Source organism: Balearica regulorum, chromosome 3, assembly GCF_011004875.1.
Source record: "Balearica regulorum gibbericeps isolate bBalReg1 chromosome 3, bBalReg1.pri, whole genome shotgun sequence".
In the NCBI taxonomy this organism is placed as follows: Eukaryota; Metazoa; Chordata; class Aves; order Gruiformes; family Gruidae; genus Balearica; species Balearica regulorum.
In genome coordinates, this window is record NC_046186.1 from 101,191,082 (window position 1) to 101,218,448 (window position 27,367).

The 27,367-nt window shown below is 39.3% G+C and overlaps 1 protein-coding gene across 7 annotated transcripts; it reads left to right on the forward strand.

Moving 5' to 3' along the window:
- Nucleotides 1–27,146, forward strand: RCOR3 (REST corepressor 3). 7 transcript variants are annotated; one of them, XM_075749189.1, is made up of 12 exons: nt 1–112; nt 1,134–1,190; nt 7,117–7,194; nt 8,766–8,818; nt 10,554–10,715; nt 11,061–11,185; nt 12,064–12,142; nt 14,805–15,023; nt 16,680–16,757; nt 17,543–17,600; nt 23,001–23,242; nt 23,673–27,146. In XM_075749189.1, exons 2-12 carry the CDS (start codon nt 1,142–1,144, stop codon nt 24,015–24,017), a joined length of 1,488 nt encoding a protein of 495 aa, XP_075605304.1. In that variant the 5' UTR covers nt 1–112; nt 1,134–1,141; the 3' UTR covers nt 24,018–27,146. The 7 variants fall into 7 exon arrangements, with proteins under 7 accessions (XP_075605304.1, XP_075605308.1, XP_075605302.1 ...); XM_075749187.1 differs by lacking the exon at nt 1–112 and adding an exon at nt 247–533; XM_075749188.1 differs by lacking the exon at nt 1–112 and adding an exon at nt 628–743.
- The last annotated feature ends 221 nt before the right edge of the window (nt 27,147–27,367 follow it).

Sequence of the window (27,367 nt, forward strand, 5' to 3'; positions counted from 1 at the left end):
CACCACCCCTCCCCGCCGAGATCCCTGCGCCGCCGGGAGAAATAGTCCCCTCTCCCCTCCGCCCCCGCCCGCCGGGGTAGCACGGCGGAGCGGCGGCGAGGTCCCGATATCGGTGCGAACGGAATCCTTCCGCCGCGCCGCCGGGGCTCTGCTGGCATCCCCGCCCCCTTGGCTAGATCCGGCCGGGCCGGCGCGGAGGGATTCCCGGGGGCTGCGCGGCACCGGGGGAGGGGGAGCGCGGGGCGGTGTGAGGGGGGGAGGAGGTGCCGGCGCCGCGGCGGCCCGAGGGGGGGGCGGGGAGGGGGCAACATGGCGGCTCCGTATTAACTTCCCCCCCTCGGCAGCCCGTGCTGCCGCCGCTCTCCCCTGCTCTCTCCGCCCAAGCCCTGATATGCCGGGTATGATGGAGAAGGGAGCGGAGCTCTTGGGGGGCAAGAGCCGGGCAGCCCCCAACGGCACCAAGAGCAGCAGCCCCTCCAACGGGCACTACTCGGAGCCGGAGAGCGGCGGCGGTGACAGTGGCGACGAGCACGGTGCGAGCCTGGGGCCGGCCCCGGGCCGCCCCGCCAGCGGGGGGAGGGGGGTGGTGGAGGCGGCGGGAGGGGCGGCGAGCCAAGCCGCCTCCCCCTCCCCCGCGCCGGTGTCGGGGCGGCGCGGGCGCTGCTGCTGCTGCCGCCGCCGCCGTTACTCCTCCGCCGCCGCGCGCCTGTACTGCGGCGGGCCGGGCCGCGGCCGCGTGTGAGGTGGGGGGGCGGGGGAGGAAGGGGGGGCGCGGGAGCGCGCGGCGCGATCCCGCGGCTGCCGGGCGGCCCCGCGGTACTTAACGATAGGGAGTGTCTCCCGGGAGCCGCCGCCGCCGTCCCCATTGTTCCGCTGAAATAAACTCCCCCTTCCCCCCTCTGGCCCCCTCCCCGGCGGTCGTCGGGGCTTAATCCGCGGCGGCGGCGGCGGCGGGCGGGGTGGCGGGGGGGGAGGTGGCTTATTCCGCACGGCCGCGGCGAGGCGGCGGGGGCTCCCGGGCGGCGCGTCCGCCAGCCCGTCCGTCCGCCCGCCCGCCACACGGCGGTAGCCTGGGACAGCGCCCGCCCGGGGACACCCAAGCCGTTAATTTCTCTCCCCGCTTTGCGTTGCAGATGTAGGAATGAGGGTCGGAGCGGAATACCAGGCGCGCATTCCTGACTTCGAGCCCGGTAAATCGCTTTTCGGCTATAACCTGACATCTTGCCGCCGCCGTTCCCGAGGCGGGAGGGATGGGGTTTGGTGCTGGGGTGGGCTCGACTCGGCGAGGGGCCGAGGGGTTGCATTTATTTTGGGTTTTGAGCCTTTGTGTTTGCGATCCGGTGTCGGCGGCGGGAGGCTGGCAGGAGCAGCATCTGCTCTCTGTGCACCCGGGGGTGGGGGGGCATCGCGGTGGGAAATTTTCACTTCGGTATCAGCCGGATTATGTGTATCCGGCGGGAGGCGGCGAAGCAGAAGAAGGTTTGATGCCCCCCCCCCCCCCCCTTAAACCATAACGCATACAGTATATTAACAAGGTGATTTAAAAATATTTGCCGAGGGGTGATGGATGTTCTCGGGCAAGGGTGGGAAGTGATGCGCCCTGCCGGAAGCAGAGCAGACCTGGCTGCGTGCTGGAGGCGCTGGGTGGAAGATGCGCTTAGTGGGAAACTCCTGCCCCTGGTTTTGTGTGCTGTAGTAGCCTCGCTAGCCCCGCTGTTGCAGGCTGAGCTGCTCTCCTCCGCCTTCCTTACCCCCCCCAGCCCCGCCCCGAGGAATACTGGGTACGCTTGCATAGCCTGGTACTCGGTTTTAGCGAGTTAATTGCTAGAATGCTATCTTGCGTTACTACACCGAGCAGTGAGAGCGTAGGAGCGTTTATTAGTTTTGCTGTAGTGGTCAGATGAAGCCTATCTACTTTCCTGTTCTCCAAACAGGCTCCATTGGTGTCAGATGATTTCCTACCGGAAGAGGATTGGGCCAGAGCTTCTCACATAGTGCCTCCTAAAGCTGGAGCGAGCCCCTCTTGATGGGCGCAAGTCCCCACAGGCCAAAGAAAAGGCCGGGGGGAAAGAAAGGGGGAGGGTGGGATTAAATGGATGCATGATCTTGGCATAAGGAAATGCCTTTCCCCTAGAAAGGAGCGCATAGTCTAGGTCTCTTTGTTAATAAGTCTAACCGTTTACACCCTTTATTCTTACATTGCCTACATAAAAATAAACAAATAAAAATGATTGTTTCTAACATGCAGCCTGGGCTTGTTTTTCCTACAGGCCACTTAAATTAGAAAAATTGTTTTCCGTTTAATTAAAAGAACTCTTTACCCCTTGTAGGACAGCTGAGGTTCTGTGGTTTCAGTTTTGTAAACTAAATATGCAATGGTATCATTGTATTTGCAACTACAGAACTAATATTATGGCGTCTTATAACCAGACTTTTTAGAGCTCCTAAGTGTTTCTGGAGGGTGGAATTTAACTGATGTTCCTTTCCCCAATAACTGGGATTAATATATATTCCTTTATCAATTTCCTTAATGATGGAAATATTTCTTTAATAAATCTTGTTTAAGAGGCATAATGCGTAGTATTGTTCTTAGTGTGTGTATTTTGATTATTAGGGCAAAAAGATAGTAACTTTTTTTGAACATTTAAGTCTTACAAAATTTAAAAAAAAGTCCGTAAGTGTGTTAGTATAATACATACTTAACATGTTAGCATATCGGTTATCTGAGCAGATCTCAGCGAGGTTTTACGCCATGGTTGTTTGTTGGTTGGGGTTTTTTTCTGATGAGTCTTGAGGCATCATTTCTTAGAGATGGAAGTAACGCTGGACAAAAAGCTGTGCTCTTTGTCATAGCTACACTTAGATTACTTTTTTTGGTAGCAAAAAATTATGTAATGGACACTCCATCATACTTCTAACTTTGCATATATGGACATAGGCACTATTTCTAATTAACTAATTTTAGTGCTGTTTCTTCTTGGAATGGTTTTAATACCTTTTTTTGAGGATTTACCAGATATGTTAGAATGTATGTTTATTTACAGTACATTGACTGCTGGTTTTAGCACCATTGAAACAAATAGGTGGGAGAAGGAAATCAATGACAGACGAAACTAGACTGAACTCCAAGATACAAAGTACACACACAAAATACTAAAATGAGTAAAATAACTACCAATCCTTTGGCCTCGTTTAGCCTGTGTTGAAAAATATTCGTAAGCAATGCTCTACAACAATACGTTGAGGAACAAAACATTCACGATTAAAGTTGTGACAGTAGTAAACTTTTTTTTTAACCTGATAATAAGAATTTTTTTAAATAAGAATTTTTTTAAAGAAAAAGTGAATCAACTGTTTGTAAGTGTCTCTTGGAAGCAGTGGAATGTGGTTGGAAGCAACAATAGGAGAAGTTAGTTTAAACATATTCTTTCTTACCTCTTCCCCCACCATTCCCTTCTTACAAGCAAACCTTCATATAGAGCTGTAAGGGAGATAGCTTTTTTAATTGTCACTAGGTACTACTGCAGTGAGATAAATTTTCTCACTGCAAAAACCAGTTTTAATAAAATAAAAATCCTATATATTCTTACCTAACTTACTGAGTTAATAAACCATCTCCTGCACTCCAGATTTTTGTTTCTTCCCGCTGGTTTTCCTATAGTGCTTTATATTCTTGAGGTGAAATTGTTTCTGCTCATACTTTCTGACCCACCTCTAGATGTAGCAGGATGTTACAAAGCTGGTATCCTTATCATGTGGGCTGTTTGCATTCTCTTGTAGCGTGTAGGGGAGAAAGCCATCACCGGAGATGCACCATACTGTTGTGTCATCCACACATGAGAGAACTGCTAGAGAAGTTTTATTCTACTCAGATTTGGACTTCCCAAAGGCTTTAGTATGAATTTTGCTTACTTAGTGCTGAAATACTTATTTCCCATTTAACCTCTTCTCAGGCTGTCAAGAAGGATGTTTTCTAACTTGTAAGGTCACTTATGGAATCCATTTCTGTGTATGTCTTTATAACTTTTCTCCCTTTAGTCTTCCTGTGTGAATGCAGGGTTTTGCAATCGGAATTATTAAATGGTGTGGTGAAGTATATAAGATTTTCTACTTATTCCATGCCATCTGTCATCACATTCCCTGATTTTTTAATTATTTATTTTTAAGATTTCCAATCCTTTACTTTAGAAATTTAGTTTTTTCTTCCTGTTAGTTTCTGTGTTTCAGTTCCTACTCTGAAAGCTTGGTCTTAAGCAGATGATCATACTTTGTATGCTGGAAACCAATATACTTTTAAATTGCCATGCTGCCCCACAATGCCCTTATTAAGTCTTGTATGCTTCCAGATTTTCATTTCATTTTCAGTACTTGGAGTCATATACAGAACAGCATCTTCGACATGTACCGAACTTCGAATGCTAAGCTGAAATTTAGAGAGTGTCAGCTTGCTGCTACAGTTTCTCTATTCTGGAAGCCATGGAGAGTGCCTGTGGGTCATCTCCAGATAGCCCCGTTTAGTAAGTGGTATCAGCAGAGGAGCGTAGCAGCCAAAATACAGAAACCTCTTCCTAAGTGGCTTGAATGTGGGGTGTGGGCAGGGGGAAACTTGTTGTATTTGAGATGTAGCTCATGGTTTTTCTTACTGGCTTAAAACTCTGCTTTTCTAAGATGCTTTGGTTAACATGTTGCCTGGTATTTCCAGCCTCTGTCCATAATAAGAATGGATCTGGCAGATAAAGATCACGTTGCCCTTGAGATATAACACAGCCTTTTTTGGGAGGGAGTGCTGCTCACTTGAATGCTTGGAGCACAAAGGACAAGAAGCAATTCTCATAAAGGTAGATCGTGGTCCTGCGTGTGGAGATGGAGGGATCTCTGTACTGTAGCTATGGATGTCCTGTGTTGAGGATAGGATGCCTTCCTTCAAGCTACCTGTATGCATCCCATCCTTCCTTTGTCATCCTTACTTTCCTCTTGGCAGTGTGAAGATGCCACCTGAATGGAAACAGTTGTCTGATTCCTGCTGGAGAAACAGCCTTGCTTCGAAAAGGGGTGTTCTGGTGGGAGCTGCTTGTTAGTCACCTGAGGGTGGCACCTCGGTAGGGGAGCGTCACCGCATACGTGATGTCCTGCAGGTGCAAATGATAGGACTCTGAAACTACATTTTTTTTTCACTTTAGTACTTGAATATTCAATACTTGATAATATCCATTATATCTGCTTGTCTGCAGGTGTCTGGTATTTTTTTGGAAGGAAAAACTGAGGGTATATCCATGTTAAGTTTAGACCTTGTTTGCTCACAGCCTGAAATTCTGATGCATTCTCTAGTGGTCTTGTTTTCTCTTCATCTCTTAGTGGAGTACAGGGTAGTGGTCATTTATGTGTGATAAAAACTGAGTGGACAAGAGAAATGTGCCTGTAACATGTTTGCATTAGTCTTAATGAAATAATGCATTCCTAATGACTAAAAATGGCATGCTTTTTTGCTCTGAAGTAGAAGGTATATAAGAACAAATTCCTTAATATAACAAACACCCTTTCAGAGCTTTGAAAGTGGTGCTTTATGAATGTATGTACATTTTTAACCTAAATGCACCATAAATGCTGTAACAAGTTATCTGTCTTACACATCTCATTTTGTAAGACACATGAGTTCTTTAGTTTTTCTAATTAACTGGTTTTCAAAGTTCACAGTCATAATGGATCTAAAGATTGCAAAGATGATACCAAATACAAAACACTGCCAAACTAAAGAGGGAAGAGCAGCAAAACATAGTACGTAATTAGAAAGCACTAAGTTGTTCTTTTCCAAAGCATTGATTTGTTTTGTTTCCTTCAACAAGATGTAGAACCTAAATATAAAGTGTGGAAGCTTAAAATGGGGTGAAAAGTTGCTTGTTTCACTGAATAAAAAAATCCATCCTTCTCCAAGAAGGATTCAAGGAAAGTTCCTCTGAGGGTGATTCCTCAAGGAATTCATACTGACACAAGTGTAAATACTCCAATTGTTGAGCAATGTCTTAGCAAGATAAACTGTGGTAAACAAATAGATTGTAAGAGACTTTATCTAGTAGCATATGTTTGTAAAATATTCATGAAAAGTAACTATTAGTTAATGCTTTTTCCAGTATTGGGGAATTTCCTTTCCTTTTACAGTGTGTTTTTAAAAACCAGAGACTGTATGATTTAGTGCTTTGTACAAAGTTGCATCAGTATTGCAAAAATTGCTCTGTCTTCCTGATTGGTTAGGTAACCTGGACTGCTTCCCTTGCTACCTTGAGGTGAAGCACAAACAAAAAAAAACACCAACACCCCCCAAAAAAAACCAACCAACCAACCAAAGATGACTTTTACACCTAGCTACTTTCTGCAGCTACACAATTTGCTTGGCTATGAATATCAAAATTACATGTCTGTGAATATCAAGACTAGAGAGAGACAGATGAACAAAATTGTTTCTGGTATAATTCCTTGTTGAAAGGATCATGGATGGTGACTGTATTCTACCCCTTACCTCTTTTTTTGTTGTTTTTTATAAAGAAGCCTAACTTAACACAGCTTGTAGTGATAGGACTACTTCTTTACTGTGAGGGTGGTGAGGCTCTGGAACAGGTTGCCCAGAGAAGCTGTGGATGCCCCCTCCCTGGAAGTGTTCAAGGCCAGGCTGGATGGGGCTTTGGGCAACCTGGTCTAGTGGAGGGTGTCCCTGCCCATGGCAGGAACTAGATGATCTTTAAGGTCCCTTCCAACCCAAACCATTCTATGATCCTAATACTCCTAGAATACTAATGGACAATCATAACTTCTGGAGGACTGTTCAAACACAAGTATTTCTAAACTTTGCACCCATATCAACTTTAGCAATGCGCTTTAATGCTGCAATTGTAACCAGTATCCTGTCTAATATCCAGTTATGATTGAACCTTATAAGAGTAGTGTTCAAATTCAACCATTTCATGTCTTAAGGAAATAATGTAGAATTAATGATATTTTTTTTCCCTCCCCTTAGTAGCTGGGCTGGACTTCTTAATAGGATTGACTTTTACTTACTGCCCTGTGAATAGGTGTTCTCTAGATCATATTTACAAATACTGAGACTTACTTGTTTTCTTACAGGTGCCACAAAATATACTGATAAAGATAATGGAGGGATGCTTGTATGGTCTCCATATCATAATATTCCAGATGCCAAGTGTAAGTCCTTCCCTGCTTAGGATGCTTAAGTATAACTAAATAACAGTTTCTGGTGTGCCTGTTTGCTCTTTATTTTACACAGAGTGAAATTGCAAATTAGTAAATTAAACACAAAGCTTCTCTTTTTTTTTTATTTAGAGAACTCTGGAGAAAGCAAAAATTACCTTCTCATTTTATAGTTAAGTCTTTGTTTCAAATCACACTGCCTGTGTTGCATGATCATCAGTGCTTGTGAAACCTTTAGTTATTAATAAAAGAGTAAAACATCTAAACATGAGGAACTTGCTGCTCTAAACTTCTAGGAGAAGGAGTTGCGGTGGATAAATTCAGAAAAGATGTGTTGAGGCCCAGTTCAACGTGAAATTATTATTGCTATCTTATCAGGAAAAACTGAGTATTTTCTCCCTTCAAAAGTGACCTGAAATATGGGAGTCATCTCACTAAATATGACCAATTATCTGTTTAATCTAGCTTAAACCTGCCTTCTATGCTAGAATTTCCCATATCTAACATAGGGGAGTAAACTTTGAGGATGCAGTCATGAGAACCTGGTCCTCAGGACAGTTTTGGCTTATTACCAGTAAAGGTTTGTGTCCCTCTGCATTTGAGGGAACATACCTTCTACTACTGCAGAATAGTTTGAAATAAAATACTCTGCAACTATGATTATTAAACACTTTCTTAATTCCTTTAAAGTACAATTAACTCTTTGCTGCAAAAGTTCAGGGCAAGGACATCTCTGGTTTATTTGAATAATGAGGATTTAATTATTTCCTTTTCTCAATCGTGTTTCCTTTCAACTACATTTAGTTGCCACTTAATTGTGAATTGTAGAAGGCAAATGGGAAGAGTTTGTTTCAATAAAAAAAGGACCCATTGAAGATCAAAGCTAGCAGGACTTAATTACAAAATGATGGGAAGTGTTCAACTCAAAACTGGCTCTAGTACGGCCAAATACAATTTAAAAAATGTTATTGGTGAATTTGATGACCTAATTATTGAATTTTCATATTCTCTATTGAAAACTGACTTCATGCCAGGTTAAAATTAACATTGGTCAGTGAAAACTATATTAATATCGAGGATATGCACAATCATTGATCTAGGATCTCTTTACGTTAATTTTTAACATGTTTGGGAATACAAACAGTAGAAGTAGTTCAATTTTAAACTAACCCAGGTGTCTAGACACCCCCCTCGCAGCGTGTCTCTGTTCTTAGGATTGGGTTCCAAGAAGACATAGCCTTTCAATAACCAGCTAGTCTCTGATTTATTTAAATAAATGATGAGCCTCTGTGGCTTTGTTGTAGTAAAAATGTGAAAGCAGGCATCTTTTTCACTGAGAATTAACTTGTGTACAAAGTTTATAAAATTAAATGTTGGATTAAAGACGGTAGGCTTATTTATTATTAATAAAGCTATGAATACATTTAACATTTTGGGGGGACCTGGGCCTATGCAGTGTATTAAAGCATGGGAAGACTGTTTCCCATGTTAGATGGCTAATTCTGTGTCACCTTATAGCAGAACTAAAAGTACCGAAGAATAATTCTGAAATTGCTTTGTTACAGTGGATGAATATATAGCAATAGCAAAGGAAAAACATGGATACAATGTGGAACAGGTAAGTGCTATGAAATGAGAGTGCTCATTTAAAGGATTTTTTTTTATATAAAAGTATAACACAACTCTTTTTTTTCTTCCCTTGGTTACCATTAATTAACGCTGTTTCTCTTCAGGCACGGCAGCAAACACTGCAGTTAAATGGATCTGCATACAGTTGTGGTCTGGATTCTCTGCAAAAGATTGAGCTCTTTGTTTTCATGACATGCTCAGCTTGTAATGTGCACTTTTGAAAGGTTTGGTATGTTTCTTGATACACTGGGCATGTCATGCAATTGTGTGTGTATATTTAGCTAAAGAATTTCTTAGGAAAGCAGCTTACAAATTTAATGTTTAATATTAGAATTCAAATATAGTACAATGTTGAACCATTAATTGCGATAGGGACAGCACTGAAAATGTTTCTTGCATATTAAAAAAAAAAAGGCAAACCAATTTCTAAGAGAGTGATTTTTTTCAGAGGCAGGAAAACAGAATCAAATTCTGGGTTTGACAGTAGCAAACAAGTTAACTTTTTTTAAATAACCACCATCCTGTAAAAAGTACAGGATAAAACTTTGATGGTCTGCACTTAGTTCTATTGCAAGTTTCTTCCTAAATTAATAACCAATTTGTGTAAAAGTGAGATTACCTATTGCAGAAAATATTTAGGGTACAAGTGGAAACAAGTTGTATGATCAAGTTTTAGAGGATGGAAGCTCATAACAGCAAAGACTTGCTAGTCAACTGCTATCTGAAAAAGAAGCTGTCAATGTTACGATGTTCAGAATACTTGCAGTTTGGTGATGTTTGTTTATGGCTTGGCTTTTGTTAGGGGAGAGAGGGAACTGAGACATCTCAAAATAAGTCTACAAAACAGGCTAATTTTCAAAACAACTTCTGGTACAAAATATTTGTAGACTGTTCACAGTGGAATAGAAATTATCTTTGCAAGAGGTGCTTGTCACTTGTCATTTCAACAAGAAGAGAGGTTTGCTATGTTCAGGTTATTAGAGGATGTGAAATCAGGGGTTTGGAGAGCTGATGAACAACTGGTGATCATGTCTGCACTGTCTGGTTGAAACCGAGTGCATTGCGTTTTCCAATTGCCATGCCAGACTTGGCATCAAATCTGTCATTGATTCTCTGGCAGAAAGTCTAATCAGCATAAAATTCTTTAGGAATATTGAGAAATGAAATTATGTAAGAAAACATATTTAAATTTCCATTCCTTATTAGGTGCACGTGACATGGAAGTGACCGTGCTGTTATTTGTGGATTGGAGAGTTGTAGAAAGACCTCTCTCACTTTGAACTTTCAGACTTGCATTTTGGATGATCCTCTGGCTGCTGAAAAGTATTTTTATTTTCTTTTTTGAGTGGGCTGGTAATAAAGGCCTGAAGACCTATAAGGAACTGTGTAGGTGATACATGCTTGTAAAGGAAGAAAGCAGGTCAGATTTGAGCCTGTCAGCCTAGTTCATGCTACTTCAGAATTACTGCTGCCATGCCAACCGTAATTGTCTAGCTTTCATACCTTTAATAAAGTACAAATGTGCCCACTCTTCATTTTGTCTCTGAAGAGAATTTTGTAACCTATAGTACATGGCCAATAAAATTGTAAATACGTTTTGAGAAGGGGTTCTGATAGTCAAATTTTATTTTAAATAAATAAATTACTTTTTTTTTTTTAATTTAACTTGTCCTAACAGTTTAGAAAGTTGACTAAATCCAAAAAGGGTCTATTTCTTTTCAAAGGCTCTCGGCATGTTGTTCTGGCATAAACACAATATTGAGAAGTCCCTTGCGGATCTCCCTAACTTCACTCCTTTCCCTGATGAATGGACAGTTGAAGATAAAGTCCTATTTGAACAAGCATTTAGCTTCCATGGAAAGAGCTTTCACAGGATCCAGCAAATGGTAAAGTAATATTTTAATCAAAAGCATTAAACAGTTCAGGTGCACTAAGAACAAAGGCTCCTGATAAGCTAAACTTTCGTGTTGATTTCTGTGTAAAAACTTCAGAAACAACCTTGAATATAAGATTTAAGTTAATATCATCGTGTCTCTTGGACCTATAGCTTTTTCACACTAATAAAAAAGCCCCTTCCCCCTTTTTTAAAAATATATATGAAATATATATTTTTCCATCTCATCCATGCATTTAATATATTTGGGTAAAGGTGGTTGTAAATAGAGCAGAATTATAATCTTGAGTGGAATTTTAATTTTAAAAAGTATTAATATGTTAATGAATTCTTCTAGCTTCCAGACAAGACTATTGCAAGCCTTGTAAAATATTACTATTCTTGGAAAAAAACTCGCTCTAGGACAAGTTTGATGGATCGACAGGCTCGAAAACTAGCTAATAGAAATAATCAAGGTGACAGGTAAGTTTTATATTCTTATTCTCTCTCTAACCAGAGACCCAAGTCTTTCTTGGTAGAGGTGTCAGAGTAATTTCTAGCCATTATGTTTCAGTGTGAACTGTGTTTTTAGGTTTGAGCATCTGTGGTGATGTCTCTGCTTTTAGCAGAGGGTTTGGTACCTGTGTGTTAAGACCTATATTACTCCAGTTGGTGTGAGTTGTAAGCATTCAAGAGTGTTATTTAATGGATAACTGTAAAAACAAGGGTTTAAAAAAAGTGTGAAGTCTGGGAATGCAGTTTAGAAATTATGATTTATTTGAGAAGTCTAACCCTATACTATTGTGTGGGGAGGAGAGTGTTTTTGTAGGTGTGTGGGGTTTCTGGGTTTTTTTTTGTTTGGGTTTCTTTGAACTGGAATGGAATTAAAACTGAAAGATTAACCACTGTAAAGAGCTGTAGCAATTAGAATGCCCAACTACTGCTTTATAACAAAACTTTATATAAAGTCTTATTTTAGGAGACTTAGAACTGCTATCAGTCAAAGAGAATTAGAGCTCAAAGTAGTTTTACATTGTCTTGGATAGAAGGGAATGACGTTTCCCCTAGTTACTATGAAAATAAAATTATATTGCACTTAGTATACTTGAGTATTAACTTGCACTTTTTAAAAACTAATTTAATATGTTGAATGTATAAGTAATATAATCACGTTTATATTGGAAAGTACAATTTTACATCTACGGAAAACTGCCTAGCTAGAGCAAAAGGGTCTATTTAATTATATGTTATTGAAAAGAGCTCCTGAAATGTAAAATCCTTATGCTTACTTAGTGACCTTATAGCTGAAACAATTACAGAAAAATAGATAAAATGACCAGCTTCCTATAATCTGTCCTTAGTGATGATGACGTAGAAGAAGCTCATCCAATGGATGGAAATGATAGTGATTATGATCCCAAAAAAGAAGCCAAAAAGGAGGTAACAGATAGCGTAATGGTGAATGTCGGTTTTTCTGTGAATGTGTTACTGTGAAGAATATGACTTGTAGTAAAGGAGTTTACCTTGCAGCCTGCTGAAATCACAGGAATTCTGGGTGATCAAGATCTCGACAACTTCTGATTGAACAATATTTAATCATGTATTTTTGCCGTTCTGTGGGCATAAATGCATCTTTCATTACCTTCACTACCTCTTGAGAGATCTTCAAGTTTTAGAAGAGATGTATGCTATTAGTATGTGGTAAAACAACATTTTCCCGCCTCTGTCTTGTTAATATGTTTACAGTTTTACTGGTTGTAAATTATTGGAATCTAAATGTTTTCTTTGCACTTTAAAATTAAATAACAATTTTCCAAGAATAACTTCTTTTTTGTTCTTTCAAAGCCACAGTGAGGTTATGCATTTCAACTAATACGTGGCTTTATTGAGACGCTTTCTACTAATAAATGTAGGGAAAAACATTTTTGTCTCCTTCTGAACACTTAGAGTACTTATCTGTAAAGCTAACAGTGCTTGGGGTATGGTTTGGGGGTTTGGGGAGTTCTTTTGGTAAACTAAGTCATTTATGAACAAGACTAGAAAAACACAGTTAAGTTTGTAAACGTTTGATTGTTACTTTGATCAACTTACTCCATTTGTGATTTTCCTAAAATGGGACAGTTCATGCTTCTTGAGAATGAGAGGAGAGGTAGTGTAAAACCTCAGCATTCCCATGAAGTGATATCTCGGATTATTATTAAAACTTTGCAGTTCTACCAAAAGCGATAGGTTTAGATTCCATTCTCAGCTTTGCAGTGACCTTCAATGTATCGCTTTATCTGCCTGCCTCAGGGGGAAAAAAGGACAATTGCCCCTTTCCGTAAAAGGGTTTGAGATTTATTTTAACATGCCAGGATATGTTTTTAGAACTTGAAATGGCACAAGGTCTAATAATGAACCGTTTTACTTTTCATTCTGCTGTTGTAACAATGTTCTTGCAGTCTGTTGATCTGAGTTGCTGCCTAAGCCACTTCTAAATAAGGGCTATTTTGTTCAATTTACTTTATTTGGTTATTGTTTGAATCGGTACACACAGTCCAGAATGAAAGTAGTGTGTTCATGGATGTCTAGGAACAGGACAAATAGGTTTGCAGTTTGAGCTATTTGCATCTACATAAGATAATTTTGTGATCTAGTATTTCTGGTAGGATTTGTGTACTTTCACTTCCTAAGCAAAATATAAACTGAGTAGGCTACTTGAATGCACAGAGCAATAGAAACTTTCTGTTACCAGAGAAAACTAAAACAAACCAAACATTCTAGATCGAGAGAATATTTTCACTTTAAATCCAGATTGTACAGACAGGAACTGCAAATTTATACTGAAAGAGCAATGCAGACTCAAAATACAAATTGTATAAATGGGCCAGAAGTTAAATTAACCTTGGGATTTTTAGATGTCAAAGATGTAAGGCTCTATATAAATTTTCCAAGGAAGAGCAAGTATCTTAAGTGTTTTTAAGATGGCCTCTATGAAGTCTGTGCACTGGATTAAGATGTTACATTAGCTGGGAAGAGGATGTGGCAGAAGGTCAAGCATAGTAGGGCAAAATACTCTGCTGATCTGTACTAACACTACAGAACATAATAATAATGGCTGCTGCAATTTGTTTTCTCTTCACTGTGATCAGATGACCACCTCCTCTTAACCTGCCTGGATGCCAGCAGGGAGGAGCAGTAGGGAGCTGCTTCAAGTAGCAAAAAGCCTGAATCCCATCTCTGTTCTGGTGCTAAGCATTGCTTTGAATTGGAAAATCCTTGCAGGGAAAGTAATTTTTGCTTCTCTACTCCTGGTCTGTAGGGAACCTACCCGGTTGCTCTATAGGAGTCACATACATGCAGACTAGCTGTTCTGCAACAGTGCTCATTGAAGACAAAGCTGAAATTTTTAGGTGTCTGAACGTATCAAAACAGCAGTTACAAAGACTTCATCTCCCCTTTGCTATCCCTTTCCACTTCAAAAAAGCAAACAACAAAGGTTTAAGTTTGCTAAATTACATGGAATTTTTGTAATGACTGCAAAAGCACATCCATCCTCTGTCTTCCAAATCTCAAATCCCCTCCCAAAGCGAACAGCACTTGCTTTCCATAGAATACTTGCAGCAGGGAAAAGTGTCATCTTGCGTTCTTGCCTATCCTGCTTGACTTTATCTCATTCTTCTCCCCTGATCTTCACCTGAACTTTTCATATCTTACCAGAAATAAACGTGTAAATTCACTGATTACTTGGTTTAAACATGTAATATATATATATTCTTTACCTTCTGCATACACAAGAGGTTCTTGATTTTTTTTTTTCCCCTCTTTGACAGTATTCAGACTGATTTCTATACAATTTATTGTATTTTCAGCGATGTTAAAAAAAAAAAAAAGTTTTGGAAAGTGACTTTTCTCAGACTAATGCAGGCTTATCCAGCAAATGGTATGCTCCATCAGCTCATCTGCAAGACTTAGTTTGGATACTGCATGCAGAGGAGGATGTTAGCTTAGGTTTTCTTTGTCATGAATATGACATTACAATGCTATGTGATACTTTATTAAACAATAAAGTTGTATACAAGATACGGTTATTCTTTAATGATTTATTTCTTGTAAATTAAAGGGCAATAATGAGCAGCCTGTTCAGACCAGCAAAATAGGTCTGGGTAGAAGAGAGTATCAGAGCTTGCAGCATCGGCACCATTCTCAGCGTTCCAAATGTCGTCCACCAAAAGGCATGTACCTGACCCAGGAAGATGTGATAGCTGTTTCCTGTAGTCCCAATGCAGCCAACACAATTCTTAGACAGCTGGATATGGAACTAATCTCGTTAAAGCGACAGGTACCATGGGTTATTGGTCTTGTTTTGTTTTCATCTCAGATTGTTCTGATTGTAATTATTTTGAAGATTATCTGTGAAGATTCTGAAACATCTTTAATGTGAGTCTTACTAATTTTGTTCCACAGTTATCACCAGAAATGTTGGACACTAGCTGACTAGCTATTCTTCGGTTTTGTTTTCTATGTTCCTGTGCTCTTGTGGATAACATGAAACAAGATGACTTCCTTTAAAAAAAAAAAAGGAGGGGGGGTGGAAGGGGGAGTATGGCATGAAAACAATGTTACAGATGTGGGAACAGGAAAAAACCAAAGTCACATTTGATTTTTTTTTTCAACTTTGTTAAAAGTATTTGTGTGACAAATGAGAATAAGACAAGTGAAGCTGAGGCAGTTGCATTTGTGATTCTTAATTGTAGCTGCTTTTCTGGATGTGCTTCCCCACCTACCATGAAAGTAGGGGAGGTGGGAGGAAACATGGGCCTAGTTATTTCTCTGTTTGAATTGATGAGCTTTCTACTTATTAAATTTAGAAAAGCTTTGTAGTCTTCACCTTTAAGAGGACAATTGTCTGCATCCTTCACATGAAGATGTTAATTTTTCGCATTTAAAGTTGAAACGCAGCTTCTAAGGGTACAGCAGTATGTGCATGCTTGCTTTCTAGGAGCGATGGGGCTACAAAGTCAAGGCTTATCTCCTGGAATTTCTGCATCCTTATAGACCGCTAAGAACAGCCACGTTGCAAAATCATGGAGTGAAAAAAGCGTTTCATGGGATTTTGCTCCCTTGTATTCTTTTACAGGAGAAATATGCTTCTTTCTGTCACAGCAGGACTCTGGGGCTAAATAGCATAGGTGGGTTTCGCTCTTTAGCCTAAGTGTAGGTGAGTTACAGCCTTGAGGTTGTGTTTCTCTTTTTTTCTTGCAGTGATCTCGGAGATGCAGCCTTTGGAATCTCCCACTGAGTTGTCTGCTTTTGTGTCCATACTTAAGAACACTTGTAATAGCTGTGCACCGTAGTATGCAACACTATTTTCTTACCTGTGTTACCTTATGTGCATCATTGTCAGGTTTAAATGGTTAATAGATATGTATATGTACAATTTGGAAGCTCTCTCCTTTTTTATAGACTAAGATATTTTATTGAAACATTTTAAATAATTTCAAAAATCACCCTTAAATGAAATCATGATGATCTAAGGTCAAGAAAAAGCAGCCTGTCAGAAGGAACTAACTGGAAACATCTAAATCTTTTTTTTTTTTTTTTTTTTTTTCCCCAAAGTGCTTTTTGGAGAAGAAGTTAATATATACAATACATCTCACTTAGATTTCTAAGAACTAAGTTTTGTGTCTAGAATATTCTGCATTCTTCTTCAAGAACATATGCAACATTATCAAACTTGCTTATTATGTCCTGCTTTTAATATTCCTGCAGACAAACTGTTCTTTTGAAAGACTGGCTTAAATATTTTTCTCTCCATAGTAAACTGTGCTGTATTTTTTAATTTTTTTTTTAAACAGTTAAAAGTAGTGAAACCTTAAACCGTAATATTTCTCTTTCTAACTTAGGAGGTACACTTGTGGCAATCCTAGTGAAGATATATGTGTAAAGTGACCAACTTTCTTTGTGGAGCTGATTAACTTTGTTGTTTTTGACCAAGGTTCAAAATGCTAAGCAAGTAAACAGTGCACTTAAACAGAAAATGGAAGGCGGGATTGAAGAATTCAAACCTCCTGAGGTAAATCAGAATAAATATTAGAACTTGTGGCCTTGCACTTACGTTAGTGGGAAGCTACAGAAATGTGTTTTGCTGCAGCATAGTGTTTGCATTTCAGCAGCAGCTTAAACAGGATCCGTTGAATTACATGCAGGGGTGAGTCTGGCTTCTTTACAAGAAATTAGTGGTAGGCTTTTTTATGGCAACTGGCTGAATAAAGAAGCAGAAAAAACTGAAATGTCGTGTCTGTTCATGACAATAGGGAGATGAAATTGAGCCCTGATATATGGGGGGGGTTTCTGATTAAAAGTAGATAATACAGATTGCTAGCAGTAAATTCTATGTTCTGTGTAAAAGCATGACTATATATACGTTTGGGCATCCAAAGTGAATGATTTATTGCAACTGAAGTTCTCTATTTTTTTTTTGCTTATTTTAAAGACTTGCATATGAAACATAAGGTGAATGCAAAACATTCCAGACACCAAGTCCTAATAGTTTAGATAAATGTAACTATAAATTCAAATTCTGTCTGCATAAAGATCATTAGCTTGTGCATAAGTTATGATATAGCTGATATTAAGAACTGCAGTAAAACAGAGGAAAAAACTATTGGTGTAGTCCTAAGCTCCAATCCTTAAATGTTACTTCCTCTATATGAAAGCAATCTTAAACTATAAATTTATGGCTTATAAGCAAGACATGTTACAAAATGTAGTGCACGTTAAACACTTTCTGATGCTCAGATATTTTGCAGCTGTTGAAACATTTTAATGATCTTTGTGCCATTTTTCTGATTTTAATAGTCTAATCAGAAAATCAATGCCCGTTGGACCACAGAAGAGCAGCTTCTTGCAGTACAAGGTATGTTAATAGTAGTAGCAACTTGAAATCTGATGCAAAGGATTTGAAGAGGTACTCAGGCTTATGTTTGTCTTTCCCTTTAATGAAAAGGTAAACTTTATCTGGTCTTACAAGAAAGTCACTGAGAAAACAGAAAAACTAGTGAGAATATTTAGGGCATTCATTCAAGCAACATGACACTAGCTTTTCAGTTACCCATATTAAATCTTGAATAGAAAAGCTAAGCTGGGTTTAACTAATGTAGTAGTACCAAAAGGTCCCTTCAATCATCTTCTAAATCACCTTACATGAATTTCTCTAAAGTGGAAGACTGAAGGAATAGTTGAAGTAATAAAATTTGAAGTAAACACTTACTGAGACATCTCTCTGTATTCTTAAAGTAGGAAAAAGCAGAAGTAAAACGTCTTTACAGTTACCTGCTCTTTTATTCCCTCGTGAACAGAGAAAAGTATCTACCCAGTGGAGACCTTTTAAGAGTCTGAAGCTGGATATGGATACTTGACTAACAGTCTTATTGGAGAAAAACCCAACATTTTCTACTAGGCTATTGATACAGCTGATTTTCAGTTATTTCATTTATATGAAGGAAAACTGACTCTTGTCTTCCTTTAACATGCACTGCCTAATCAAGGAACATGCAAGGGAAATACCTGGACAGACTAATGCTGTCTTGGAGACACTATATATTGACTCGCTTCTATGGATCATCTTTTCTAAGATAATATAATCAGCTTAGTTATACACATCTGCTTTATTTCTCTGTATTCTTCACCCTTAAAATGAAAGGCTGAATTTTAGTATAAAACCTTCAGTTGGATCGGAATATCGGTGTAAAATTGTCAGGTGTGCCATACCTGGTAGTTATTAGCCAGATGACTGAACCTCAAGTTAGGCTTATTTTGAAGCGTGAATGGAAATGCTGAAGAGCATGGTGTGTCTGAAGTCATGCCTCTCAACTTACATGCCTCAGACTGGGATTTGCATTTCCAAACAGTTTTCTGTCCTAAGGTCATCAGCTCAGTATTGCTAGAAAGCTCACTTTTTAATTTTGTTCCCAAATGCAACTGAAGGAGATGCCTATCTTTAATATGATAGTCCAGTAAGTAGAATGCTTGCTGGAGAAGTGGGGAAAATCCAGGTTCGTTGTACCTGCCTTAGCATGAAATAATTCAGACCATCTTGCATTTTCATAGTTTAGTTATCAGAACTCTCACTAAGCATCAGTTTGGGGAGCAATAAGAATGTGTTTAGCTTTTGTTAAGCTATGGCAGTGTGTGACTGACAAGGTAAATAATAGAACTGGAGCACAGGCAAAAGAGAATGAGGGTTGGCGATGACTCCCCGGAGAGGAGTTCTAGTCTTCTGGTCTCTTCTCTAGGGAATGTTTCATGTTTTATAAAGGTAGTCAGCCTCAATACTTAAGAGTGGGGTGAGAAATCAGGCCTTCTGAAAGAAACCTGTTTTCACTGAATTTACATGTGCTGCTTGTATGTATTGTTTCCTTTTTAGTCCTCTTCTTTTACCACTGTATAAATGGAGATGGGAAGAGAACCTTAACACCAGGAACAAAATATTATTCTTATCCCTCCCTTACCTACTGCCCGGTAGTAGAGTCTCCCTCCTTGAATGAGAGTGCTGTAGGTATTAACCCCTGTCCGTCAGGCTAAGAACACTGATCTCTTGCTTCAAAATACTTGCTTGAGCTAGTAGACTTATGCAAGAAGGAGCCATGCCATCTTTTGCCCTGACTCTTTTTTTTTTTTTTTTTTTAGAAGAAGGTAGCCATGGTTGCTGTACTAAAAGCCATGATGTGTGTTAGGCTTGAACTTGGAAGTTGACTTGACCATGGGGACATTCAGTTTGTACATTTAAAATAGATTTATTTCATCAAATGTATTGATACATTTTGGCATGTGCTTTTAATAATTTTACAGAAATCCATAAGCATTAAGCAGGTAGGTTGCACTTCTGTGTTTTGTTCACTTGAATTCAGGCATTAAATCCAACCACAGAAATCATAAAAATAATCTGCAGTAATGTAATTTTGGTACTGTTTTTCCTAAACACAAAAAAACTCTTCTCATCTGTGGGCTACTCTCAAGAGACTGGCTGTAACTAAAGAGGAGGCAATGAAAAAACCCACCTTAAAATAGAGCTGAGTGTGTAATCTTAAAAGCAGTGTTGCTGCTTCCAGTGGGGTTGTGAACTCAGACTTATATCTCTGACTCAGTCTTTTGCAGTATAATTTATCAGGTTACTGTTCAATTTTGTCTGAATAGTTATTGAATGTAACGGGCAACTTCATGGCTTAAGGTGTTCTTAAGTTACAGACTTTATGTATAGAAATGTATAGGCAGGATCATCTTTTCAAACTAAGATCTCGGCCATATGAAAATTGCAGTTGCAAAAATGGTTTAAAACTTGTTCAAAACAACAAAATTTGAATTGAAAAGCAGTGCATGACTTCCACAGCAGTTGGGACAACTGGGATGTAACTCTATGTAAGGTAGTTGCCAAGAGCACTGTCATCCCATCACAGTGAAACTGCAGCTGTCGTAACCCAGAGGTTGCCATTAACTATTTCTGCCTCGTTGTGGAGCTGTATTATATTGCTTTGGACCCAGGCTAATGCTTTGTGTGCCTTGCTGTTTGCTGAGCTGCACAACGTTAGGCAGCGTAGACAGCATCAGACTTAGATTTATGAGTTTCTCTGAGTTAGACATTCAAGATTGTAACAGTGAGCATCCACGTGTTCAAGTGCACCTTTGCAACTGGGCAGTTTTTAAGAGCTTGAAGGATTACCATGACAAGGGCTACTTTCAAATGAGTCGGGGGAAAGACAGTCATTCATGTGAAGTGAGGGTATGCAGTCATCTTTTTTGAGCTTCACTTTCAGCAACCTAATAAAATTATTCTTAGTGAATAACAGATTAAACACTTTAGAAATAATTGGGTGATGTTTAGCACAGAATTTGTATAAGGATGTGTAAGTAATGTGCACCAATTTGAAAGGGATGATGGGTTGGCATCAACTCTTACAGATAAGCCAGCACCTTATGCATAAACTTTCATAAACATGTATTGAACTTCCTCTGTTTCTGATGCAGCTTAAAAGGAATTTACTACATCACTGTGTAGAAGTCATTGTGGTGATGCTAGAGCAGTACTAAATAACACTCTGAAAGGAATCCAAAATGAGTAGTGCTCCTAGCTAAACTAAGGAAATTTTATTTTCTTTAGATATTTCTTCTAGTGAAGGCAAAATGCACTGTTTTCAAGCTGTTTGCTTGGAAATTGGCTTAAAGACCTTATCTGTGACAACTTTAGTTGAAGTTAGCCAACAGGCTCGGTTGTTTTGCAGAGTAAGGGGAAGGAAGAAGTATAGACAGCATAGTAACAGAAAAGGCTGAAATCACTGGAAGTCTGTATTAGGTTTCAAATAAGAATGTGCTTTGTTCTGCTGGGCACTTTGTTCACTTGATTAATTGTACAGGGTGTTAGATATGTTTCGGTGGACACTTAATGATCATTATAAATTAGTAAGGATGGTAATGGTAGGGTAATCAGAGAATATTAAAGCACTGGAGGGAGTGCTGTGTGGGCGCACACAGCTTTTAAGGAGTATAGCTGATACCTCATACAACTGATAAAGTGCAGAGCCAAATCCCTGTCTTTGCCTAGATGCATGCTCTCCCACATGGCTCTGCTAGGTCCCTTTGTTTTCTTTCCAAGGTTCTTGCAGTCAGGATGGTTGGATTCTTTTGTGTGCCCCAGAAAAGATCTTAAATAATGTAGCTGGGCTCTTGACAGTTGAAACATCAGCTTCAGCTACAGAAATTGTTACTATCCTGGAGCTGAACTTTTCTCTTAAATTGCAGTGAGTGTATGTTACCACATCAGAAGTGCCTATTAATGAAGAAAGTAGAAAGAGCAGAACATTCTGAAGGTCATACTCTTCACAATTAAGTTGAAAAGAAACATAGCTTTCAGATTTGAAACAACTCTCACTTTCTGAATCCTTTGCTTCACTTTTTGAAGTGAGGCATGCAATCAGGCATAAATTTCTTTTCTTCTAATGAGACAAAGTGCCTGTCCTCTAAGCACTGTCATATGTTCTGAATTAGTTTAGTTATCAGGAGCTTCACAGAAGTCAAATTGTAATTCACGCATGCATAGCTGAGAGTAAAAAATCAGTCTCCTGTTTACTCAATCTGGAATAAAATTCTATTTTATTTCTTTTAGTCTCCAAACTTTTGGACACTGGTGATTAAAAATACACTTTGTGCAGCTACCAGCTGTGTTCTAGGATGCCGGAGAGTTTGAGAATTTTTTTCTTAAGCAGGAGGGAGGAAGAACTAGACATATACCCAAAATACAACTGAGAGAAAATCAATAAACTTTAAGTTATAATTCCAATTTTAGGTTAAAAAATATGGAGCATTGTACTCAATGCTTTTATTGTGTTATATGCAAATGTAGTTTTAGAACTTTAAAAATTGCATGTTGGGATTTTCTTGTGAAGTGCTTGTAAACAAAAGTGATGTTGATATGAAAATGAATGAAAAGAACAAGGCAAAGATCTTCTCTCATGCTGCTTCTTGCTGGAGAATTTGATCCTGGAGGCTTGGGCTGGGCTGTATTATAACCAGACACCAGTAGCTTATTTTTACTTACATGCCCCAAGGTGGTTGCCCCAAACCCCCATATTCTTCTACCCAGCTCAAATGGTGGACAAAAGCTTTAAAAAGACTCTGTCAGGTGAATGCTTGCCAGTTGCTCCTTGTAGCCTCAGTAGAGCATGTCACAAGCACAGGGATGAGCAGTATATCGTGATTTATGGAAATGTGCCCCCCTGTTCTGTCCTGTGCTCGGTCCAGTAGCTACTGCCCTCTACCACTCCTGCTGCACAGGTTGTGGGCAAAGAAACATCCGCCTGCAGCTGGCACAGAGGGAACCTGTAGAAGCTGTCAATGTTTGTCACTCAATGTTTCTAGTGTTATACCCTGTTTACAGCTATACACGCATGCTCGGTCACCCTCCCTCTCCCATCCTGAACTTGTCTTGGGCTTCTGCCCTTACTGCAAGCACACTGAGGGATTTACTTTATTTGTCAGAGGCCAGATCTCCGTGGTTTTAGGTTGGGAGGCTTGGCGAGTAAGCCAGGATATTTAAGAAGAGTGGGTAATGATCTTTTAATAAAGTTCTTGATTTGTATGTTGATAGCTGTGCAATTAAAAATTATTTTGTTTTAATGGAAATTGAGGCCGCCTCCTAATTGAGAAGTCCTCCTAATTAGTGAGTCCTTGGTTTGCAGGTCCCATAGGTTCTCTCTATAAATACATCACACGTAGCTGTGTCTGACTGATTCTTCACAGCTATGTTATTTACTTTGCCTTCCAGGTGTCCGAAAATATGGTAAAGATTTTCAAGCTATTGCAGATGTAATTGGCAACAAGACTGTTGGCCAAGTGAAGAACTTCTTTGTAAACTACAGGCGTCGGTTTAACTTAGAGGAGGTATTGCAGGAATGGGAAGCGGAACAAGGAACCCTGGCTTCTAATGGTGATGCTTCTGCTTTAGGGGAGGACACAAAAAATACTTCTAATGTGCCATCAGGAAAGAGCACTGATGAAGAAGATGAGGTGTGTTTTGTGTACCAGAAATAAGTAAGCATGGGTTGAGGAACAGCATTTTATTTAGTGATATAATGTAAGGTTAACTGGTGTGGAGTGGCAAACTGCATTCTAAAGAATGATGACGAGCTTGCATAGAACTTCAGCCAATGTCGTTAACCAGCTGGGAGCAGGACTGCACCTTTCGTAGTGATGATCACGTTACTGTTTTATTGTTAAAATACAGTTCTTGTTCTAGAAGAAGACTCTTGCTTCATAAATATTTTTAGTTCTGCTGTCTATAATGTTTTGGTTGGTGATTTCTTTTCAGTAACTTCTCAGTTTTTTTGTTTTGTTTTTTTAAATGCTGTTTCCTGTGTAGTGGCCAGTGGCAGCCCAACTGCATCGCGTTCTGGCCGGGATGGCTGTTCACGCAGTCTTGTCTTTGTCCTTTGTGCAGGCACAAAGCACTCCGGCCACTCAGTGTTTAGGCCCTTCACCTCCAGCACAGGCATCTGCTCCAGCACCTACCGCTCCCATGGCAACTTTAAATCAGCCGCCCCCGTTACTTCGTCCGGCGCTTCCTGCTGCTCCTGCTCTCCATCGCCAGCCTCCACCACTTCAACAGCAGGCGCGATTTATTCAGCCAAGGCCGACTCTAAATCAGCCTCCCCCACCGCTCATCCGCCCAGCTAATTCCATGCCTCCTCGTCTAAACCCAAGGCCAGTGTTAACCACGGTTAGTGGCCAGCAGCCACCCTCGCTTATTGGAATTCAGACAGAATCTCAGTCCACTCTGCACTGAAGAAATAAAGCAGAATTATGCTAACTCCTACATTTGAAAAATTGTATCAATGTACTTTTTTTTTTTTTTTTTTTCCAAATAATGAAGGGGAGAAAAGAGCAAGCCTTCACAGGTATCAGACCAGTTTTACAGAGGAGCAAGCCAATAACTAGAAACAGAACCACGTGAATGACCACCTGTATAAAAATATTTTTATGTCGAAGACTTGTACAGCAGAACATGACCTACAATACAGCCCTCCTCTATGTGAATAACTGTTGAAGGAAGCTAACTTCTTAAATGAATAAATGTCCAACACACCAAGATTTTGTTTAACTGATTTTTACTCTATTTATTTTATTACAGTCCTTTGTAGTCAAGCATCTAACTACAGGAAAGTAGTCTGGCAAATCTAGGAATAGGTAATATTGTAGGAGACTTAAATGTAGCGTTGGGGTTTTTGTGTGTGTGAATTATTATTGGGTTTTTTGTGGTTTGTTTTTGTTTTGTTTTGTTTTTTTTACTTTTTAGTGCAAATAAATAATGGCCTTAGATTCAGAATTTTTGGCCCTGTTTAGATAACAGTAGAAGCATTTCACGCACTTGTAAAATGTAGGTGTTTCTTCTCTTCGTGTTTTTCCCAGAACACTTTTTCTTGTTTAAAAAGGTACTGTCTTATTAAATACTCCTCTGAAAGAGTATTCTGAAGACTCAATGAGCTATTGTACCAAACTTAGTAAATCTCACACATGTTCTACTCATAGAAGTTAACTGAAAACAGGAGTCCAGTTTCCTGCTGCAATATCTCGTGTGGGCTGAGGTGGAGAGAGAGAAACTTCTACCACCCAGGGAGATGACAGGAGAGGAACCATATAGCAAGAACCATTAACTTAATTTGTTATTCCACTAATTCTTCTAATTTAAGTACAGTAGAATTTCATTCCTCTGAGAATGGCTGTGTCCAGTTTGTGTATGTTAGATCATTGATACCTTGCCGAAGAATTCATGAGGGAAATACAAAGGCTGATGGTGGTAATAGAATATTGTGGCAGTGGAGTTACCTGCTGCCAGTCTTGCTGTTAAATGATTATCTCTGATTTCTGGCAAAGTTTATTAGCTGGGTTGAGGCTATTGGGGGTGGGTGGGGTGGTTTTTAATTTGTTTTATTGAATAAGTAAAATCTACATTTTGGTATTAAAAATTGCTTCCAAATTGTAGGAGATTGAAAAGTTTTCTTTCCACTGCATTCTTGTCTGAAACCTTGATTTATGCCCAGCAGTGTTTGGGGAGTGGGACAGGTTAGTGGGGTTTGTTTGGGGGTTTTTTTTAATTATTATTTTAAAAAGTAGATGCCTCTACTCTCCAAGTAAACCAGGCTGCGAATTTGAGTAGCACTGTTTGAAACTGTGTGACCTGAATCAAGCTATCAAAAAATATTGCATTCTTGACTATGTAATAACATTCATGTCAACTGCCATACTATTTAGAAAATCAGTTTTGCTTATAGCTGAAATGGTGTTTGAAAATCCTTTTAAATCCATTCTGTTATTAACTAGATTTGCCCTTGACTAAAATGAGACTATTTGAAAATGGAATGTGCTCTCCCTAGGCTTTTTCACAGATAAATTGGATGGTCTAACAATCAGTTTAGGAGCTGGCTAAGGTCTTTTTTATGTGCAAAGGGAAGTTCTTACAGCATCAGATCCTGTTTCATTTGTAAATCTAGTATTAAAGTTTGATAGTTGTGGCCTGAATTGCCGTAAAGGTGTTGACCTTTATGGTTTAGTTTTTAATTTTAAAATATTTTCAGATCAAACTTGAGAGATTTTCCTTTCCAAACAGCTTTCCCTGGTGTGCTGAGGTCTTGTACAAAAGGTCCTCCTTAGAAATTTTCTTTTGAATCGGGGTAGATTCTTAGCCACTCTGTGCGCATCAGATGACCTCGTCTAAGAAAAGCGGCATTGTAAAGCAAGCACTGAGGAGTTTGTGGTCACTGAAACTTGTGTTCTGGGAGTCATAAGTGTCCCCTCACCAGCTACACACAAATCTGGCTGCTTTCCAGACTTTAAAACTGATATGAAACCAATCTGGTACATTTTGACATCCTAAGTATCTCAGTTTAATTGTTAACAGTGATAAGATACATCTTCAGGATTTTTTTTTCTTTTTCTTTTTTTTTTTTTAACATTGAGTCTCCCAGGTGTGTGTATTGTACCTTTGCTAATTTTTGTCTTGTCTCTTGTCAATAGACTTCAGTATGCAGAATGTTGGGTGTTGCAGTACAGTTGGCCACCACCAACTGCTGTAAAACTGTTCAGTACATTGTAATTCCGTTTAATCTTGTTTAAATATTCTATAACTGGGCAAAGGTGCTGTATTTGAAGGGGGGAGGGAGGGTCAGAGATGGGTAGTATTTCTTAATTTACATACACTGTAGCACACAGTAGGGAACTCCTAGCATTTGTAGTACTAAGTATGTACATAGCAAAATGTCTTTATTGTGTGCTTTGCAGAATATGTGCATACAGTTTGCACGTCCTGTTTTGGGGGGTAGGGTTTGTTTTAAGCAGTGTTTGCCTGGAGAGTGATATGCTTGCTGCTTAATCAAAGGATTAAAGTTTCAAAGAAATCTGTGTCTTCTATTTTTATGTACCTTGTAATGGTCTAATATGTTAGGGCCCTTATACTGTGATTCTCTTCTAAATTCATTTATATTTTTTTAAGAATTAGAAATAAAATTATACAATGGTGTTGATTTCAGTGGGGAATTTCTTTTGCCATATCTAGTCTCCTGTTTTGTAATGTAGTAACGAACTCTGACTTCAAGGTTGGCTTAATTTTGTCACTTTAAAAAATGTAAAATGTTTGCACACTGAAGTTTGGCAGAGAACGTGTATCCTACATTGTTCAAAGCTAATGTAACTCTACAGCTTTTTGTACAGTTTATTTTAGTTAATAAAGCACATCGGTACTAAAAAATGACAGATTTTACAAATGCAAGGCATAATCTGAATGACGTCTTCTAGGAACAGCACTTGCAAAATCTGGATGTACAAGAGCTATCAGATTTAATTGTTGCACTTTAAATCAGAATGGGTATGAAGTTAAGCAGGTATTTCTGCATTAATAAAACAATCACTAAACTTTGCACATCATAGTAAAGCAGTTTAATTTGTCTTGCAGTTGATCGTGAGCAAAAGGAATTATAGTTACCTCTGTCCTTAGGTATTTTGTTGGGATTTTTTCTTAAATCATACAGTGTTTATTCTGGAAACTTCGTAGTTTATAGAAAACGGAACACAAACCAGTAGCTTATATATGGGGGAGTTTGTATGAATAGAGCAGAGCTGCAGAGTTTAGGGAAGAGTTTA